At 46.8% G+C, this 21299-nt stretch overlaps 1 protein-coding gene across 1 annotated transcript in view; it reads right to left on the bottom strand.

Moving 5' to 3' along the window:
* The window catches only part of garnl3 (GTPase activating Rap/RanGAP domain like 3), a 526019-nt gene that overhangs the window by 105623 nt on the left and 399097 nt on the right, over nucleotides 1–21299 (bottom strand). Inside the window, exons 14-17 of the mRNA XM_070863382.1 lie at nucleotides 15711–15826; nucleotides 13857–13889; nucleotides 9466–9570; nucleotides 5798–5872 (exon numbers count right to left, since the gene is read on the bottom strand). Coding sequence (XP_070719483.1) covers nucleotides 5798–5872; nucleotides 9466–9570; nucleotides 13857–13889; nucleotides 15711–15826 — 329 coding nt within the window. The remainder of the gene's footprint in view (nucleotides 1–5797; nucleotides 5873–9465; nucleotides 9571–13856; nucleotides 13890–15710; nucleotides 15827–21299) is intronic.

The following is a 21299-nucleotide window of genomic DNA, read 5'->3' as shown; positions in this document are numbered from 1 at the left end:
TGCTTCAAATGAGCCTGCTGCCTGCGCTGTGTGAGCCTACTCATGTCACCCACCCTGCCCCCTCCTCTGATGCTAACCATTTGTCTGTTCTGTTATATTTTTCAGAACTTGAGGCCAACCCTGACGAGGCTGAAGCCGATGCAGAAGAAGATTCAGACACAGACGAGCATGAAGAGGAGAACATCTTCCAATCCCACCTTCCAGACCAAGAGCATGGGTGTGAGGGAGAGGGTGAGGGGCAGGGGGAGGGGGAGGATGAAGCCCCCACTGTTGTACTCACTCTGGAGGAGATGCAGGTGCTGCCCATCATCATAGGCAATCCCTCGGAATCGAGGAGGACTTGCTTCTACTCCCAAAGTGAGTTCTTTGATGGCTGAACAGTCCGATACGAGAGCCACAGATCCGGTTACAGGTGGGACAGACATTCGTCGGGGGAAGGGGTCGGTGGGGCTGGTTTGCCGCGCACTCCTTCCGCTGCCTGCGCTTGGCCTCTTCATGCTCTTTGCGTTGGGACTCGAAGAGCTCGACGCCCTCCCGGATGTACTTTCTCCACCTCGGGCAGTCTGCGGCCAGGGTCTCCCAGGTGTCAGTGGTGCTGCCCATTGAGGTGCTAGCCCCTTTCCCGAGTGATGCGAGTGTTGGGATATCTCATGGTTTCGCACAGTCTGAGACTGCAGGTTCCAGTGGGATGCAGCGAGCCACACCCAGGGCCCCAACATCCAAGGCTGCGGGTCCCAGTGGGGTGCAGCAAGCCACACCCAGGGCCCCACCATCCCAGGCTGCGGGTCCCAGTGGGTGCAGCAAGGCACACCCAGTGCCCCACAATCCGAGGCTGGGGGTCCCACTGGGATGCAGCAAGGCACATCCAGGGTGAGGAGGGGAAGGAGAGCTCAACAGCACTCTCCTGAGGTGCAGGATCTAACAGATGTGGTTCAGATGATGGCAATGAGTGCGGAGAGCATTGACCTTACTCCTGGACACCATCAGTAGGGTAGGTGATGAGGTGTCAGGACTGTTGGGAGAAGTAACAACACTCTCACGAGAAATGGAAACGCTGTCCGGGATCATGAGGGAGGGAATGTCTCAGGTAGCTGCTGCAATAAGGGAACACGCCCAGACCCTGCAGCCACTGACGGAATCAACTGACACTCCCTCTCCAATCCCCAGACCAGTCTCTGAAGAGGCCCAAGCCGGCCGGGCCTTCCACATTACCACCTGCCGCCCCACCCCCCATCAAGAAGAGCGCATTACCCGAGATGTTCGAAAGAATAAACTTGGTACAAACCCGAGAAACGCTGCACCACCGCCTGCGGGCTGGGGTGGAGTCAACAAGACCAAGCGCAGCGGACGGTCTTAGAATAAAGTGGAGGAGAGATGGGTGTAGATTTTCTTTGCTGCTGTTGTTGTTATTATTGTTGTTAATGTTCTCAAATTAAAAGTTTTTTTGTAAGTGATACAAATTTACAAGTTTAAAAGTTTGTAAGTGATCTTAGAGTTTGTAAGTGATCTTAAAGTTTGTTAAGTGATCTTAACTGAAAACTTTAAAGTTTGATACACGAATACTTTTATTAAAGTTAAGTACAAACAAGTGTTAAACTTTGAATAAAATATATTTTAAATTATAACTGAATCATTTACATTATTCGTTCCATTATTAACACAATCTTTTGAAGTAAAGAAGAATCATTTCCATCATTTGTTCCATTAACACAACACAACATTACAGAACAGGTCCACACAGTAAACATGGTCCATGTGGAATAGTTGCCGCTGAGCCTTCAGGCAGCAAAGTGTTCACGGATGAGCTGCTGGCGCAAGGCTCGAGCAATCGGTCATGGGGCACGATGGGCCCACCCTCCTCCTCCATCGTGCTCCAGGTTCATGGCTTCGGCCTTCCTCTTCCTCCTCCCCCTCGACATCTGCATCTTCCTCCTCATCATCAGCCACTCTCACCTCAGGTGGGTCTTCTACTACCAGCTGCTGCTGCCTCATGATGGTTAAGTTATGCAGCATGCAGCACACAGCAGTGAATTGACCGACAATCTCAGGCGAGTATTACAAGTACCCTCCGGAATGGTCCAGGCATCGGAAAGGCTGCTTCAAGATGCCAATGGTCCTCTCTATTATGCAGTGCGTCGCAATGTGCGACATGTTGTATTCCTGGTCAGCTTCCATCCGGGTTACGCGTAGGGGCATCTTGAGCCAGGTGCTGAGGCCCTTCTGGCTGCTGCTGAAACATGGCAGTTATAGCGCTCTCGTGTAGGATGAACGCCTGATGGGTGCTCCCAGAGTATCTTGCATCAACTGCCATGATGCAATGCATGTCATCACAGACGAGCTGCACATTAATGGAGTGGAAGCCTTTTCTGTTCCTGTATATCTTGGAATCCTCCAAAGGTGCTCGCAAGGCGATGTGGATACAATCAGTATTTTGGGAAGCCAGCAATCCTGGAGAAGCCCACAGCCCTGTCACGCATTGCCTGGGCGGTCATGGGGAACTTTATGTAGTCATTCCTCTGAGCATATAGTGCAGCTGTCACCTGCCGAATGCAGATGTGTGTTGCATGTTGAGAAATGATGCACGCATCCCCAGTTGTGGCCTGGAATGATCCAGATGCATAGAATGAAAGTGCAGCTGTAACCTTCACTTCAACTGACAAAACAGTCCTCCTGATGCTTCTAGGTTGCAGGTCTGCATTTACTAACTCACAGATCTCGGTTACAACTTCTTTGTGGAAACGCAGCCTTCTCACACAGTCTGCATCACTCAGGTGCAGGTATGAACGCCTGCCGCGATATACCCGACGTGAGTAAGGCCTCCTGTCCATCATCCTACTTGCTCCGAGGTTCCTCATGCGATGATGTCTAATCAATCGTCTCCTCCGCAGCACCATCACGCAGAAGGCTTGCATGAGGTATGACATTGTCAATTTTGTTCCCAGAATTAAATTGCAGCTTTGCAAGAAGCTCAAAACAGCAGGGCAAAGGATTCAAACCTTCTTTCCTCTCTCTCTCGCCACCCCCCCCCACAAGGTCGATACCCTAGTATGGACCACACCCTGGCCTGCGCATGCGCAATAGGCTTGCTCAGAACGGGAAGCTAGGCATTCAATGAAGACATTTGGGGCAACAAAGTCTAATGCAATTCTTTAATTTTTGATTTTTTTCCAAAGTACCACCCCACCACCGAACGTCTCCTCACCGGGCTCGAGGGTCGACCGGCAGAATCGTTCCCTCTCCCAGACACAGGGGCTCGGCATCGGCCCCCCCCCGCCCCCCCCCCACACCACACTCACCCCCGGGCTTCTTTTGAAGTTGCTGTATGTCTAAGGGTTCTCAACCGTTCAGTTCGGCTTCCACCCCCCTCCCCCCGGGCCTTCCTTTGAAGCCAAGCCCTTGTGTTCAGGCAAGGGAGCAATTCTGCCGGCCGACGCTCCGACCCTCGAGCCCGGTGAGGAGACATTCGATGGTGGAGTGGTACTTTGAAAAAAAATCAAAAATTAAAGAATTGCATTGGACTTCCATTTCCTCCCTTTTGACTTTGAAAAAAATTAAGCTTTATGATGCATCAGGTTACGCCCCATACGACGCAAAAAAACCTAACCTAAAAAAATCACAACTGAATTACGCTAGCGCAAAAACTTGGGGGAAACTTGGATATTGTCATTTTCACCAAAAAAAAGTGGTGCAGATAACTGGGGAAAATTGAGCCCACGAGCTGTTTATTCCAGATTAACTGAATTTAAATTCCCCAGCTGCCGTGGTGGGATTTGAACTCATGTGTCCGGATTATTAGTCCAGGACTCTGGATTACAAGTGCAGTAACATTGCCACTAAGCTACCATTCCCCCGGGCAATGTTCATGGTGCCTTCAGCAGGTAAGGTTCTCCAGTTACTCTGGTGGAATTCTGTGCCCGAGACCCGTACTGCAGTAGTTGCCCACATGTTGACAACTGTATTCACCTCTGGAGTTCGGGGCGGGTGGGGGGGGGAGCTGGGTACCATCGGAGGATTGTCTTTGGGTGGTTCTCTCAGGTTTGGTGCCTGGGTCCCCGGGGCAGGGGGGGGCGGTGAGGTAGGGCTGATAGATCAGCTTTTGCCGGTGCGAACCAATCGCATCAGTGGGAGCTAAACAACCGAGGGAAGTGAAGAAAAAAAATATTTCCAGCAGTCCTGACTCTAGTCTTGGGAATTTTTTATTCGTTCCTGGGATGTGGGTGTCATTGGGCAAGGGCAGCATTTATTGCCCATCCCTAATTGCCCTTGAGAAGGTGGTGGTGAGCCTCCTTCTTGAACCGCTGCAGTCCGTGTGGTGAAGGTGCTCCCACAGTGCTGTTAGGGAGGGAGTTCCAGGGTTTTGACCCAACGACGATGAAGGAACAGCGATATATTCCAAGTCAGGGTGGTGTGTGACTCAGAGGGGAACGTGGAGGTGGTGCTGCCCTTGTCCTTATAGGTGGTAGAGGTCGCGGGTTTTGGAGGTGCTGCCGAAGAAGCCTTGGCGAGTTGCTGCAGTGCATCTTGTAGATGGTACACACTGCAGCCACGGTACGCTGGTGGTGGAGGGAGTGAATGTTTAAGGCGGTGGATGGGGTGCCAATCAAGTGGGTTGCTTTGTCCTAGATGGTGTCAAGCTTCTTGAGTGTTGTTGGAGCTGCACTCATCCAGGCAAGTGGAGAGTATTCCATCACACTCCTGACTTATGCCTTATAGATGGTGGAAAGGCTTTGGGGAGTCAGGAGGTGAGACACTTGCCGCAGAATATCCAGCCTCTGACCCGCTCTTGTGGCACAGTATTAATGTGGCTGGTCCAGTTAAGTTTCTGGTCAATGATGACCCCCCCCCAGGATGTTGATGGTGGGCAATTTGGCAATGGTGATTGAATGTCATGTGGCGGTGGTGAGACTCTTTCTTGTTGGAGATGGTCATTGCCTGGCACTTGTGTGGATATTTGAGATTGTGATTTCCAAAATTCAAATGGTTTCCAAATAGAGAGAATATAGTAAGCCTGGTTCGAACTAAAATCATGCTGTTCGGCAATTATATCTGGTTCATTTCGTCATTCATGGTTTATAGAAATAAAGACTTGAATTTATATAGCGCCATTCATGTCCACCGGACCTCTCAAAGTGCTTTATAGCCAATGAAGTATTTTTGGACTGTAGTCGCTGTTGTAATGTGGGAAACGTGGCAGCCAACCTATGCACAGCAAGCTCACACAAACAGCAATGTGATAATGACCAGATAATCTGTTTTTTTATTATTATGCTGATTGAGGGATAAATATTGGCCAGGACACCAGGGATAACTCCCCCCTGTTCTTCTTTGAAATAGTGCCACGGGATCTTTTACGCCCATCTGAGAGGGCAGACGGGACCTCGGATTAACGTCTCATCCGAAAGACGGCACCTCTGACAGTGCAGTGTTCTCTCAGCACTGCACTAGAGTGTCAGCCTAGATTTATGTGCTCATGTCCCTGGAGTAGAACTTGAACCCACAACCTTCTGACTCAGAGGCCGGTGTGCTACCCACTGAGCCACAGCTGACATATATATATATATATATATATAAAAAACAAAGTTCTTAATCTTGTTTCTATTCATTCAGTCATCAGAACTAGGTACACAGTAAATGCTTTGCTAGTCTTCACATCGCTGGCCCTGTATTAGGATAACAGGTGGGTGCATTTTCATTGAAATAAACAAAGATTTGGACCTGCAACACACGTTAGCCTAGCTTTGCACCAGCTCTACTGAAAGCTTTACAAAGAAAGAAGGGAAATTAGCAATCCGCTCACCTCTTTCCGATACAGGCCAGTCGTCACCAAACTAGTGGGAGCATCTCCTCTGACGATCGTTTTCAGCTTGAGGGCCTTAACAAAAAGAACATCTGTACTTACAACTATTTTAGTTGAACCTATAAATCAAGTGCCCCCTTATTAAAGGGGCACTAAAACCGCCAAATTAAACTTTTAACTATAAACGGTCAAATTAAAATTTGGTTGCCGGGGGTGATGATGAACTCCCGTCCCTCCGGCCCCCACCTCTTGCGGAAGGTCATACTGCATTGCTCAGGACTGCTTACGCGGGCTGCATTGTTGCTCTGATAAGACAGGATTACAGCTGGAGCAGGGCGGCTGGAAATGGAGTGCAGGGGATCACAAATGGACCCTGGACATGATTACCGTGGCAACCGCCACTGTTGTCATGTGATACTCAGACCAAAAGCAGTGCACTTTGGGAGGTTTATTTCTGCAACTGACACATTTTGCCAGCCCAATAAAACCAAAAAAAAGCAGAGATTAAATTCTATTATTTTTGTATATTGCTCTGGCAGCTGTTTGGATATAGCATCCGGTAAAACTAGTAACATTTTACTGCATAATTAGTATCATATTCTTAAACGAGGCGGTCATAATTTGCTGGGCCGTAATATTTAACTAACCAGATTTTCACGGGGTACAGATATGTGAATACACTGATTGGAAAGAGAAAGTGACTGAGATTTGAAATCATAAAGGGTTTAGATAGAGTAAATAAAAAGAAATTGTTTCCATAATCGGAGGGCACAGATATAAGGTGATTGGCAAAAAAACCAGAGGCAACATGAGAAAAAACTGTTTTATGCAACGAGTGGTTAGGATTTGGAAACAGAGTCAACAGTAGCTTTCAAAAGAGAATTGGATAAATACTTGAATGAGAAAAAAATTGCAGAGCTATGGGGAAAGAGCGGGGGACGAGCTGGATTGCTCTTTGAAAGAGCCGAGGCGGACTCGATGGGCCGAATGGCCCCCTGCTGTGCTGTACTATTCTATGATTCTATGATAAGTGTTGAGTATTTAACCCTTTGTAACCTGCATGACACCTGACCACCAGAGGGCCCACCTGTTGGGAGTCCCAAGGGAGCCCAGCATCCCTTGGGAGCACAGTATATAAGCAGGCCACCCACGAGGTCTGGAGTCTTATTAAAGGAGCTAAGGTCACACTTGCTCATTGTACACAGTACTCAGTCTCACCCTTTATTATGAGCGTAATAATAAGGGCTCAATCTCCCAACAGAATGAGAGGGGAGAGGCACGGAGTGAAAATCTGGTTAATTAAGTAGTGTGGCCCCAGGTACCTGCCCACCTAAACGGAGGAGTAACCGGAGGGTGAGCTATCCTGGGCCACTCTCGCACACCCCCTAGTGGTGCTGATAGAGGCCTAGGAGCAGGACAGCGGTCCCTCTCTGGACAAGGGGGAACAGTGCATAATGTGCGAGGAGAGAGAGAGCACAAAGCATGGAGCAGGAGAGAGAGATAGAGAAGTAAGCATTTCAATTAAAACCACCTCCTTCAGAAAGAAAATGAATTAAGAATAAGCTTTCAAGTGTAGTCTCTCCACAACTTCTTTGTTGTGTAACCTTTTAACAAAAAACTGCAACACTGGAATATCCATTGGTAAGCAGTTTCAAGCTGCCATGGTTATGGGAGCGAGACTCACTCAGCAGCTGCTGACAAAATAGTCAACAGGTGTATGGGCCTTAAAAGCCAACAGACAAACTTCTCCCCATTTGACGCTAAGCCTAGAAATGACTTTTGCCAATTGTAATGTATGCACCTGTATGAGTATGCTCACAGGTTTGTAGAGCTGTTGCATTGGGAGTGGCTTAGCCAGTCATGTGATGTTCACAAGACTCAATAAAACCCCAGTCAGGTGGGTCTAGTTCATCTACGATGAGGTATGCAGTTGTCAGCCTAGTGGATGAACTGGTAATGTGTAGTGTTAATTGTTAAACCTTTGTTTATAAATCAACTGGTTCTTAATATCAATGTGTTGCTATAAAATCTTAAGCAAAGAACCCATGAAGCAAATACATTACACCGATATTAAGAGATGAATAGCTCCTGTGTTCAATTGAAAATCCCTTTGTCTGTTATCTTAGCGCAGATGTTAATCAAGTTGAAGTAAATGCATTGGTGCAAGTGTTAAAATGGTTCCTGACTGGCACATCATATAGATGGCAAGTGTCTTAATAGATGACACTTGGTCCATGTGACATCCTGGACTGCTTTCCATTGCCTGAGGGGATTGGAGAGGAATTTTCCTGAGTGCTTTCTTTCCCTTATTGGCTCTGGATTTTCCTTTATTTTTTGCTTCTCTCAGGGGATTGTGTGGCTATGGGGCAGGGGGGAAGGGGAGGTAAGAAGGGTCTAGTCATGATGCTGCAGCCATCATGGTGATTGGGGCAAGGCTTGATGGACCAGCTGGTCTTTTCCTGCCCGTCAATTTTGCATGTCTGTGTAGCAGACAGATGAAGGTCATCCAAACATACCAAGGCTTCTGCTGCTGATATAAGCAGAGAAATGATATTTGCACTATCTACCCAGTCCTACAACCACCACTCCCTCTGTTACTGCATTGCAAAGGAGGACCTCAACCCATTCACCTGATCTTTGATCTGCTCTAAGGCAAGTCAAGATGGGGCATTCCATTTAAACACAACTTCATTATATGGCTTTTCAGCTGCTTTTAAGTTCTTTTGGTCCAACATCAATGTAGCATTCTATATCATAAAAACACAATCAATGTTTACCTAATTCATTCGTGAAAGATAATCCAGAAAAGGTGCTATGTCGGCTGGCAATAGCTTAATGCTGCATCTAAATATCGCCTGCACTCAATGCTACTTTTAAAATTTGTCAACAATTCACCGATGCCATAGTTTTCGGTCCCCGCCACAAACTCTGTTCCCTAGCCACTGACTCCATCCCTCTCTCCAACTTCTGTCTGAGGCTGAACCAGACTGTTCTCAACCTTGGTGTCATATTTGACCTTGAAATGAGCTTTCGACCACATGTCCGCAGCATAACTAAGACCACCTATTTCCACCTCTAACACGTCCGTCTCCGCCCTTGCCTCAGCTCATCTGCTGCTGAAGCCCACATCCATGCCTGTTACCTCTAGACATGAATATTCTAACGCACTCCTGGCTGGCCTCCCACATTCTACCCTACGTAAATTAGAGGTGATCCAAAACTTGGCCGCCCATGTCCTAACTCGCCTTGGAACGTTTCACTACGTTGAAGGCGCTAAAGTTAAAAGCTAAAGTTAAAAAAATCCACACACAGGCAGCTTCCATCGTTCAACATGTAGTTCAGGACCTGGAATATTTAGGTCCTTCATTGAAACGCCTGTGAACTCATCCCTTTTCGGCGTGGAAGCAAGTCATCCTCACTTCGAGGGACTGCCTAAGAAGAAGGATGAACTGGTAATGTGCAGTGCGATTGTTAAACCTTTGCTAATAAAGCAACTAGTTCTTAATAGCAATGTGTTGCTATGAATTCTTAAGCAAAGAACCCATGAAGCAAATACATTACAATTACGATTTGGTTGAAATGACTAGTGACTAATTAAAGAAACGAGTGCTCTCTGCAGTTTGTTTGGCATTTCCGCAGGGCTCTTTTGTTAGTTGGATGGAACTTACCTGACCCACTCTGACAAATTCGGCTTGACGCGCTTCCTCTTTTTTCCGCGCGGATTTGGGTGATTCTGGCAGCACATCGCTGAACGACCTCCGATTTAACATATTCTAGACACACAACAAAAAGGAAGAATGATACACCACGCACAAGTTCACGTCTGCTCTTTCAGTTGCTTCAATGAACAACCGAGGAGACGTTTAAGTATCGAGTAACCTACAGGCTTGCATTATTTGCAACAGTTCTCCAGCAGGCTTTAAAAAAAAACTAGGGAGGCCGCATCTTCAAATAATTGTCGCCATTTCTAAAGAGAATTTTTAATCGGCCACAAGACCCAATATTTCACGCAGGTCCTGTCAGTAGTGCTCAGCCAGCAAGCAGCTATTCGAGTCAGTCAGAGCGCCTGAAGGACAGCAGCAGCACAGCATAAATGAACAGTCAGGGAGCCATGCCATTTTATTCAAAATATAAAGAATAATTCATCTGTTTTTATTGGTCTTTGCAGACATGACTTCAGAATTATTACAAATAAAATCCTCGCACAACGCTCTGTCAACATGCCTCTCTCCTTCAGCACACCTTTCGCACAATATGCAAAAATTAATCAGTATCGTTTTCTGTTGTGTCAGCCAATAAACCACATGTGGGTTGAACAACCAATCCAAAAGGAGGCAAGATATTTGACACAAAAGGTAAGCCCATTTATCCTGCGAATTCCGACAGAAAAGGGCACTGGACGAATTACCGTTTGCTGCAGCCAGGGTTCCTGCTCGTGATTCCCATTGAGTGACTCCGACTGGAAAGTGCAAATCGAATGTGTGTAGACTTCAGGCGAGAACGTGAGGGCTCGATTTGTGGGTGCCCTCGACACATTAAGTATGACCGCTTAGCTGAGATACGGCAGCTCGTGTCCTAACTCGCACCGAGTCCCGCTCACCCATCACCCCCTGTGCTTGCTGCCCATGTCCTAACTCACACCGAGTCCCGCTCACCCATCACCTCCTGTGCTCGCTGCCCATGTCCTAACTCACACCGAGTCCCGCTCACCCATCACCTCCTGTGCTCGCTGCCCGTGTCCTAACTAGTACCACGTTCCACTCACCCATCACCCCCTGTGCTCGCTGCCCGTGACCTAATTCGTACCAAGTTCCGCTCACCCATCACCCCTTGTGCTCGCTGACCTACATTGACGGATAAGCAACGCCTCGATTTCAAAATTCTCATCCTTGTTTTCAAATCCCTCCATGACCTCGCCCCTCCCTATCGCTGTAATCTCCTTTAGCCCCACAAACTCCCACGAGATATCTGTGCTCCTCTAATTCAGCCCTCTTGAGTATCCCTGATTATAATCGCTCAACCATTGGTGGCCTTCTGTTGCCAAGCTCTGGAATTCCCTGCCTAAACCACTCCACCTCTTTACCTCTCCTTTAAGATGCTCCTTAAAACATACCTCTTTGACTAAGCTTTTGGTCACCTGCCCTAATTTCTCCTTATGTGGCTCAGTGTCAGATTTTTTTTGTCTTATAATACTCCTGTGAAGCGCCTTGGGACATTTCACTACGTTAAAGGTGTTATATAAATACGTTGTTGTTGCTAGATTGCTGGAGGACTTGCATCAATGGACAAGCAGGGAGAACAATTACTCAATGTGGATTCAAAACCAGTAAGTTTATGATTTCACTGCACACAGTGATATACATAGACCAATGACACCGGTGTAAGACTGGTGGGGACCTCTGGAAGAGACTAAGGTGCTGGCCCCTCCTCCCACCTGCACTTTGAATGACTTCCACCACTACTTAGCCCAGTGGGAACCCGCACACACCCCTCCTCCCCGTGGCCTGGAACCCTGAGCAATTCCTCTGGCCGCGAGCCCATAAAGCCCCCACTGATGACCCCACAGTGAGAAAGTTCATTATTGACACACTCTGGCAGCAGGGTGCTGAGGGAAAGGGTTATTTTATTCCAGTACCATAAAATGAACTGCAAGAAAGTACAGAAGAGGAACGGCCTTTCAGCCACCCCCTTCCACAGACCACGTGCGAACTGTCTTGTACCTCCCAATACAATTAATAGCCTGAGGTTAACGGCTGCAAAATTACTCCCCCCACTCAAAAAAAGGTCAAATTGAACAAAACGAACTTTGAAGTTATCGAGGCAATAAACACATTTAAATATCATTCTTTCCAGCTTGCTCTTTACCTGGTGCAATCAATCTGCAACCGAGCTCTCAGAGGCCACATCTATGGATTTAGTCCACGGTGGAAAATTAACTTAGTATTACAGTCAAAATCTTAATCAAAACACATTGACCAGGAACAGAAATTAATTGACGTGACAAATATGAAAGCCTGGTTTTATCCCCTCCCATCTTCGCGTGGTAAAGGCAGACATTTGATTGTGATTGAATGCTTCAGATTATAATTGTGCATTGTCCCAGTGATGGAATCTTATTAAATATTGACTTATATGTCACTGGTGTGTTATAATACACAACACACCAAATCTCATTGATCATAATATTAATTTTATCAGCATTAAGATTTCTGATCTGAATTGGTGTTTACAAGCTTATCCCCCATGATACAGTATCACATTTCCCCATACCTTTCTCTTACTGGTATAAAATAACTTTGTTATTGGATGTGCCGGTACAGATCTGCTATATCAGTCAGGTTTGATCTACAGTATTATTTGCTGTCTCCGTTTTCAAACCTTTCATAATGTCTGAAAACTAAGTTGGGTGACAATTTGGTTGGGCAACTTTCACTGATTGTCCAGAACTCTATCAGGAAAAACAAATAAATGTTCACAGATGAATTAGCACAATCTGAAACTGTTGCCTCTTTAACCTACATTCAAACTTGAACTACAGACGCAATGTTTGACCTTAGATTGGTAGCACTCTATTGAAAACGTTACACAAGAATTTGGACATTCCTTTCGGAGATTTTTTTGTTTAACCTGGCAGATATAAATCATGTCGGGGACAGCTGAAATTCGACTAACAATTTGCAGTAACGAAGACAAAAAATTATTTGGAGATGCAATGGGTTTTAGGAATTACTTTAAATGGTCATTGCACAAATGGTCGATTCACCAAAAGGACCAAAATGGGAAGCAAAGATTTTCATAGAGGTATCGAGAGGTATGCACAGCACATTGGGCCAAACAACGACCCGGAATTCATTGTTGCTCTTGCAATACGATGTGACCATTGAACATATCGATGCACCATTGCTCTTAACTCATGGGGGGTGGATTTTTGGCTCCTCTCTGCTCCGTTTTTCACCCCAGAGCAGCGGCAATGGCGGCGGTGAGGTGTTTTGGCCGGGCAGTCCGGCTCCAGCGTCCTGCAGTTGGGTGCGGATTTGCGGCGGAGCGGAGCAACGCCCCCGGTTGCGACACCGGCGCGAGTTTTGATTTTGGCCCGACCCGTACGCCTCACAGTGCGCCCCGCATGGAACACCTGGGACATCAGGCGGTCCAACGATACCGACAGCGGAGACGTAAGTAACGGACCCCTAAGGCACGTGTGATTGTTTTTGCTTTTTTTTTGCGATTTGTGTTGTGGTGACATGGACAATGTTTTGGGAATGTTTTTGTGGCTTTTTTTTTTGTTCCCTCCCCCCCTCCGCCCCCAGCATCTCTGAGCGCTCCCGACCCAGCTCTTTAGCTCGGGATTATCCCGGGCTAGCGCCCATAGTGCTGCGCCCCCTGACTCAGGGTCCAGCTGCCCACTGTTATTAACTGAGGCGCAAATTGTTCCCGGGTGCAAACTTTACCGCCCTGCCACCATTACCGCCCCAAAATCAGCAAAGCCAAAAATCCAGCCCCATGGATTTCACTTCTGCCACCTGTTAGCTCAATTCTTTTTCCTTTAAGTAATGGGTGTCAGTTCCACACATGACAATGATCAACAGACCTCATGGCTTGGTTAAGTTTAATCTTAGAAATGCAGTTTTTATTGCAGTTGGAGACAGGGTGATGGCACACTGTTAATCAATTTCAAAAACCATGCTAAATTGGCAGATGCAGTTAAATGTAACAATGAATATTATTAACATGGGCAAAGCAATATTAAACCTTTGAGGGCAAGCGGGAGCATTTTTGCATCAGAAATCAAAACCTTTAACGTCTACCCAGTTTTGAGGGTTAGTTTGGGGAGCAATATTGACAGAGAGTTTTGGTGGTTCCATGAAATTCAAATTTGGAACATTGTGCACTTTTCCACTGGTGAACTGCTGCAATCCGAAAAATGACACTCAAAGGGTTAATATTTGTTCGGCTTGGGTTAATTCCGATGCTGTTGGAATGCACTAAAATTGGCAGTCTTAGCTTACAAGAGGTAATGCCAATGAATTCAGATGCAAAAGAAAAAGATAAATGATCTCACTGTTATCCAGCCTAGTTGGATTTCATTCATTTCCTAAGGAAGAAATGTGACATAGAAGAGCATTTCACTGCAATATGCACATAACATTAACAAAGTTATAGCTAAACCAGGAAGTGAGTGCAATCTTAATCAATGCTGGTGTAGGAACATGATCAAACACATAACAATGAATTCTCTAAACAGTGCCAATATTTAACATTGTTAATAACTGTGTTTGAATAATGGGATACATACTTTACAAAATCAGCTATCTTTGGCATATTCATGAATTTTCCAAACTCAATCTATGAAATATATATCTTTTTAGAATTAATATTTTCAAATAGATTACAATGCATGCAAAAATAACTCAAAATCCTTTGATGCAATCTTAATTTGTGGTTGTAGTGTTTTGTGCAGTCTCTAGCATGCTCATTCTTTGATGATAGAGATCCCTTTATAGAGACTTGGACCAAAGGAACTCGCAAGTTCCCCGCATTATATCGGGCAATAGTGACAATGGGAGCTACTTGGCTGTTGGAACGGCAGTGAGGCAGAGGCTAGCTTTCGGCACCTAAGGCAAGGCAGTAGCTTACTTTAACCAAGGCCATTTCTGAGACAATGGCGATTTAGCCCGTGTCCACCGACCGAAAGCTGGATTAACAACACACGTTGGAGCTGATTCTACATCCGTAAGCCAAAAGCATGTCGTTCTAAGACTGAGCACCTTGGGGCATCCCTTATTTTCTTAAATAACTAGAAGGACCAGATGGGATTAAGAGAAACACCTGCATTAACCGTGTGTGGTAACTGTGTCTGGATCAGAGGCATGGACGATGTACAGAAGACACATCAAGTCGCTGGAGATACATCACTGACGATGTCTCCACAGGATCCTGCAAATCCCCTGGGAGGACAGACGCATCAACATCAGTGTCCTCGCCCAGGCTAAAATCCCCAGCATTGAAGCACTGACCACACTCGATCAGCTCTGCTGGACAGGCCACTTAGTTCGCATGCCAGACACGAGACTCCCAAAGCAATTGCTCTATGCGGAGCTCCTTCATGGTAAACGAGCCAAAGGTGGGCAACGGAAACGTTACAAGGACATCCTCAAAGCCTCCCTGGTGAAGTGTGACATCACCACTGACACCTGGGAGACCCTGGTCGAAGACCGCCCGAGGTGGAGAAAATGCATCCGGGAGGGCGTTGAGCTCTTCGAATCTCAATGCTGCAAGCATGAAGAGATCAGGCGCAGGCAGCGGAAGGAGCATGTGGTAAATCAGTCCCACCAACCCCCTTCCCCCGACGAATGGCTGTCCCACCTGTGACAGGGTCTGTGGCTCTTGTGTTGGACTGTTCAGCCACCAAAGGACTCACTTTAGGAGTGGAAGCAAGTCTTCCTCGATTCCGAGGGACTGCCTATGATGATGATGATGATGGTAACACATCCAGTTTGTCAAGTAGTCATTTAAATCCACCACACAAACTGTCTTCCACCTTAATTTTAATGGCAAGGGGAAAATCTCTAAAATGAAAATATCTACCGATACTTTTTTCAGCCAATTAATCTCATGACCCAATTATTGGTCACAACTAGATAATCAAGTAAATACCGAACTTCAGCAAAAATTCTTTCACGGTTGTTGAAACAAATTCTGCTGCATAAATATGATTCATTTCTGTGCATAAATCAAAGCGGCAGCACAAAGTAAATATCCTCTTTGTTAATTGGATTTGCAAACCTTGCAAATGATTAGAGTTAATTGGCAGAAAAAAAGATTGATGGCAACAATAAGGAATCAATGAAAATGCATTACTTTTCTGGCATGCAATCGCACACAGCCAATTAAGACACACCAGCAACTACTGTACCTTATGTAAGTCTGGTATGAGATCCTGATACAGAGACCTTATCAACATATCCAAGGTACGCTGTCGTTTCTGAGCAAACGTTGGGGTTTCCAGGGTTGCTTTTTCTCCATTTATTACTGAAAAAGACACATTAAAGCAAAGCAACAGTGTGATGAATGCCAATTGTCTCATACAGAAAGACCATTTATCATTGAAAGTAACAGCACCTCTGCCTAGAAATGTATCCGTTATATTTATCCCACAGGCTAAGCCATGTCCCCACTATGACTTTTCTAGTGAGACAAAATGTAGAACAGGGAGGCATTTCTGGCCAATAATTTCAAATTACCATGGGCCCTCTTTATAACGGTTATGTCTGTAATGTACCTAGGAATGACTCCACGAGGCAATGTGTTGTACTCAAACTGTAGTGACCTTGGTCCTTTATTCGTAACTCCAGAGTGAGGCATCATAGGCAGTCCCTCGGAATCGAGGAAGACTTGAGTGAGGCAGCCGCATGGTGGCTACCCTTTTATACAACCCCTGCCACCAGGGCAGGAAATCCCGGTCTCCACCAGTTGCACCCTCTAGTGGTGCCAGCATAGTATATACACTGTGCATCAGTTAAACAAGTCTCCATCTTATGCAACCACACAGTGACTACACAGAGAGTATATCTATAGTCTGCATATATAACAATTAACCAAGCTAATTCAAAGCGAGGAAAGCATCTAAAAAAGGTATTAATAATGGGAGTTGAAATGCCTTGTCGCTGAATAAAGTTTGGGTAGTGTTGTTAGTAAAAGGTTCCAGCCATTTCTGGATTTGGCAAAAGACTGCTAGAAGAATTGACATGTTTATGAGGGGACTAGTATCAAGGCTGTATTTGACCTAATGTTGGCCAACAATGGGAACATTACAGTGGGAGTTGAAGTGGGGAGCAGTTGAAGAAGAGTGATCACAAGCTTATATGATTCAGGGTAAGGAAACAAAAAGAAAAAGATAATTGAGAGGGGTAGTGGGGAGAACGTACAATTCTCAGGAGAAGTAAGAATATTGGGTGACAAAGGCCAGTGTGCATGACAGGGGAGGTAATGTATTTGCTTCATGGGTTCTTTGCTTAAGAATTCATAGCAACACATTGATATTAAGAACTAGTTGGTTTATAAGCAAAAGGTTTATCACACTACACATTACCAGATCATCCACCAGGCTCACAACCACCTGCCTCATCGTGGATCTCTCGAACCCAACTGGCTGGGGTTTTATTGAGTCTTGTGAATATTGTGACTGGTTAAGCCACTCCCAGCTCAACAACTATTTTAAAAGTTGAAACATTAATACTAGTGCCCCCTGATCAAAGGAGGGGGGCACTAAAACCGACACAATAAAACAAATTAAACTTTGGACAGTCAACTTAAATCAAATTAAAATTTGGTTGCCGGGGGTGATGATGCACTCCAGTCCCTCCGGCGCCCACCTCTCGCGGAAGGCCGCGAGCGTCAACAGCTCTACAAACCTGTGAGCATATTCCCAGGTGCATACATTACAGCAGGGGAGGTAATGAAAGCTATTAAGGATAAACCAAAGACAGGTTGTCCACACAAGAGGATATGGAAAAACTCAGTATAAAGGAACTGTTAAAAGAGGTAATCAATCATATGAATTTAACATCCCAAGGGAAATTAAGGCAAATGACAAAGAATGGAGGAAAGGAGGGGTGACAGAGAGAGTCATCATCATCATAGGTGGTCCCTCGAACGAGGATGACTTGCTTCCACAAGAGTTCACAGATGTTTCAATGAAGGACCCGATATTCCAGTCCTGAACTCCAATTGAGGGGGTGAAAGGTGACAGAGAGAGTATAGGACCTCTGGCACCTGAAACATGTTTAGGATCAGTGAAGGGTAGGACATAGGTGATATATGAAATGCATTCTTTAGTTTCCTATTTCCTAGAGAGAAGAACCGGACAGGGGCAGTAGCAAAGTGAATGTTCTGAGATTGTGAGAACGAGGGTGAAATAAAATTAACATTGCTCCTCAGTCAATGGCTGCAAACTTGAATAAAATCCGAGCAAACAAACATGGGCTGGATGGGACTCAACTAGGCTTCTTGGGGAGATCTAGGATGTTCTCCCAGAAAAATCTCTCCTGAGGGAGGTAGTACTTAAGGAACGGAGAGTGGTAAATGTACTGCCTTTATTTAAAGAGGGATCTTGGGGATCCATGTAGCTTTAGGCTAATTAGTCTCACCTCGGAGCCAAGGGAAATTCTAGAGTAAGTTACCAAGGCCAAGGTGGTTCCATGCTTGGGATGACAGCCCCGGCAGCTTCTTCCAAATCATTTATGAGTAAGTTGAAGCACAGCAGTCCCAACACTGAGCACTTGCAGGGCTGCACTCATCACACACTGTCCTTCCCATGAACTTTTACTGACATAGAAATTGGTTGGTAAAAGTCAAAATGGATTTACAAAAGGGGAGGTCATGCCAGAGTAAGCTAATAACATTTTTTGATGAGGTAACAAAATATATACCGAAGGACAAGAATGCAGATGTAATATATCTGGATTTAAATGATGCTTTTGATAAAGGTTCTCACAGAAACCTAGGGCCCAAGTTTCGGGCCGCACCTAGAACGGCGCAGCCCCGACCTGGACACCTGTTTTTCGCGCCACAAAGTGCGCCTAAAAAAAAACTTACAGATTCTCCGGCTCCCTGGAGTCGGGCGCGGTGCAGTACGAGCTGTAGGGGGCAGAGCTAGGTCCCTGCGCTGAAAACAGTGCCGGGAGTAGCTCCAGGCGCCCAAAACTGTGTGGGAGGGGCCCGAAGCACGCAGCCCCTAAGCCCTGACCAAATGGCCTCACTGGGGCTGCGTGGATAAGGCTGCCTCCCACGCCCGGCTCCTGCTTCCTCCCGCTGCGACTCGACTCCCGCTTCCGCCCCCGGACCCAACCCGACCCCAACACCGACCAGACTCCCGCTCCGCTCCCCGCCCCACCCCGGACCGGACCGGACAGGACTCGTGCCCCCCCCCCCCCAAAACCTGACTTCCCTCTCCCTCCCTTCCTCCCCCACTCTCCCCCCGACCCGAACCGAACCGAACCGACCTCCCTCCCGACCCGACCCGCGCTCCCGACCACCCCCCCCACCCGGACCGGACCCGACCCAACCTGATCTCCCTCCCCCTGCCCCACGACACGAACCGACCCTCCCTCTGCGCCCCCACCCCCCCCCGCGACCCGACCCGCGCTCGCTCCCTCCCTCCCCTACCCGACCTCCCTCCCCCCCCACCCCCGACCCGTGCTCCCGACCGCCCCCCCCCCCCCGGACCCGACCTGACCTCCCTCCTCTGACCAGGACCCGCGCTCCCGACCCCGGACCCCGACCCAACGCCACCTACCTGTAAATCTGGTGCTGGGGACGGGCCCTGCCCGAAGTCTTGGGCCCGGCCCGTTCAGCCTCCCCCCGCCCTTCTCCTTCCCCCCCCTTCTCTCCCCCCTCTCCTTCCCCCCTTCCCCTCCCCCCCTTCCCCTCCCCCCCTTCCCCTTATCCTCCACCCCTTCCCCTTATCCTCCCCCCCTCCCCTCCCCCCCTTCCCCTCGCCCCTTCCCCTTCTCCTCCCCCCGCCTTCCCCTTCTTTCCCTCCCTCCCCTTCTTCCCCTTTTCCCCTTCTCCTCCTCCCCCTTCCCCCCTTCCTTTCTCCTCCTCCCCCACTTCTCTCACCCCCCTTCTCTCCCCTCTCCCTCCCTCCCTCTACCCCCCTCCTCTCGCTATCAGAAACACAGACAGAGAGATAGAGACACTGACAGAGACACACTGTGGGTGGGGGGGGGGGGGCATCCCAGCACGCTGTTGGAGGGCTCCCGGTGCTGCAGTCGGTAAGCAGAAAATGTTTTATTTATTGATTTAAAAAAATATATATTTATTAATTTTTTTTGATTGATTTATTGGTTGATTTATTGATGTTTTTATCATTTATTATTGATGATGGCTCTTTATTTGTAAAACTGAAGTGTTTAATGTTTGTAAACTTCCCTTTAAACCCCCCCCCCCCCATTCCCTACGCCTGATTTGTAACCTACGCCTGATTTTCTAAAGTGTAGACAACGTTTTTTCGAGCATACAAAAATCTTCACTTACTCCATTCTAAGTTAGTTTGGAGTAAGTTTTCACTGCCGAAACTTTGAAAACAGGCGTAAGCGGCCGGCACGCCCCCTTTTGAAAGAAAAATTCTGTTCCAAAGTGAAACTGTTCTAACTGACTAGAACTGGAGCAAACTAAATGCCGAGAATTTGAATTTCTAAGATACTCCGTTCTACACCAGTTGCTCCAAAAAATCAGGAGCAACTGAGGCCGAAACTTGGGCCCATAGTTTTGAAAATGAGCAGACGTGTTATTGGCTGCCGTGTGCTGAGATGGATTGAATCATGATTGAGTGCTAGGAGTCAGCGGTTTAGTGTGAATGGGACGTTCATGGGATGGACAGTGTGTGGTGGGTACAGCCCTGTAAGGGCTCAGTGTTGGGACTGCTGCTCTTCAACCTTTTTATAAATGCTCTGGAAGAAGCGGTCAGTGACTTCATCCTAAACATGGCACCAAAGGAGCAGGGGCGGTTAATATGGAGGCAAGCTACACGCTTAGGGAAGCAGGTACACAATTGTCAGCTGAATGTAGATGAAGGTAATGCCATCATCTTAAGGATATGGAACAGGCAGGGGATTACAGGATTAATGGGAAAATACTGACAGATCTGGAATGAGCTGAGTTGTGAAAGAGAACAACTAAATGATAAAGGGATTGGAAATAAAACATGTGGAGAGACTCAAAGAACTGCCACTACTCGTTGGTAAAAAGACTGATGGGGAGTATGATTAAGGTTTTCAAATAAACAAGATGTAGAAGGATCAGTCAAGGCTATCTGAATAGGTACAAGGCAACAGGACATGAGTGCAGGCTGAGGCAAGGGAGATTCAGATAGAATCATTACTGAGCCTGTTGGAAGTTTATGGAAATGCTTTCCAAGGGAGTTTGGAGGAGCCAGCAGCTTAGATCTCGAACAACAGCTACCTGCATTTATATAGCGCCTTTAACATAGTAAAACATCCCAAGACGCTTCACAGGAGAATTATCAAACCAAAATTTGACACCAAGGTAAAACTGGACAAGTATCTTGATGAAAAACCCATTATTGGATACAAGGTGGTCTATCACGAGATGGACCTGTGGTCTACCACGGGATGGACCTGTGGTCTATCACGAGATGGACCTGTGGTCTACCACGAGATGGATCGGGTGTCATCCAGCCTTGAAATGGGCTGTGTGAAAAGCAGCTATTCTGAAAGTAAGCTTTGAAATTAATGGCAGCATTTATGACTTCCGCACTCACGAATAATTTGCTAAAATAAACAACAAAATGTAGAAAACACATTATCACTTTATATTGAATATATTAGTGGATTATTAGTATTTGAAGAGCCCACAGGAATTTGAACTGTGCTAAATAGCGAACATGACAATTGGGAAGAGGCGAGTATTGTCAAACAGCCCAAATCCCCCCCACCCCCATTTCAGATTGCATTTTACTTGTGGGAAAAAAAATCATAATTGT

Source organism: Pristiophorus japonicus, chromosome 20, assembly GCF_044704955.1.
Source record: "Pristiophorus japonicus isolate sPriJap1 chromosome 20, sPriJap1.hap1, whole genome shotgun sequence".
Lineage (NCBI taxonomy): Eukaryota > Metazoa > Chordata > Chondrichthyes > Pristiophoridae > Pristiophorus > Pristiophorus japonicus.
Note: the sequence above shows the minus strand (reverse complement) of the source record. Positions and strands in the feature narration are given on the sequence as shown.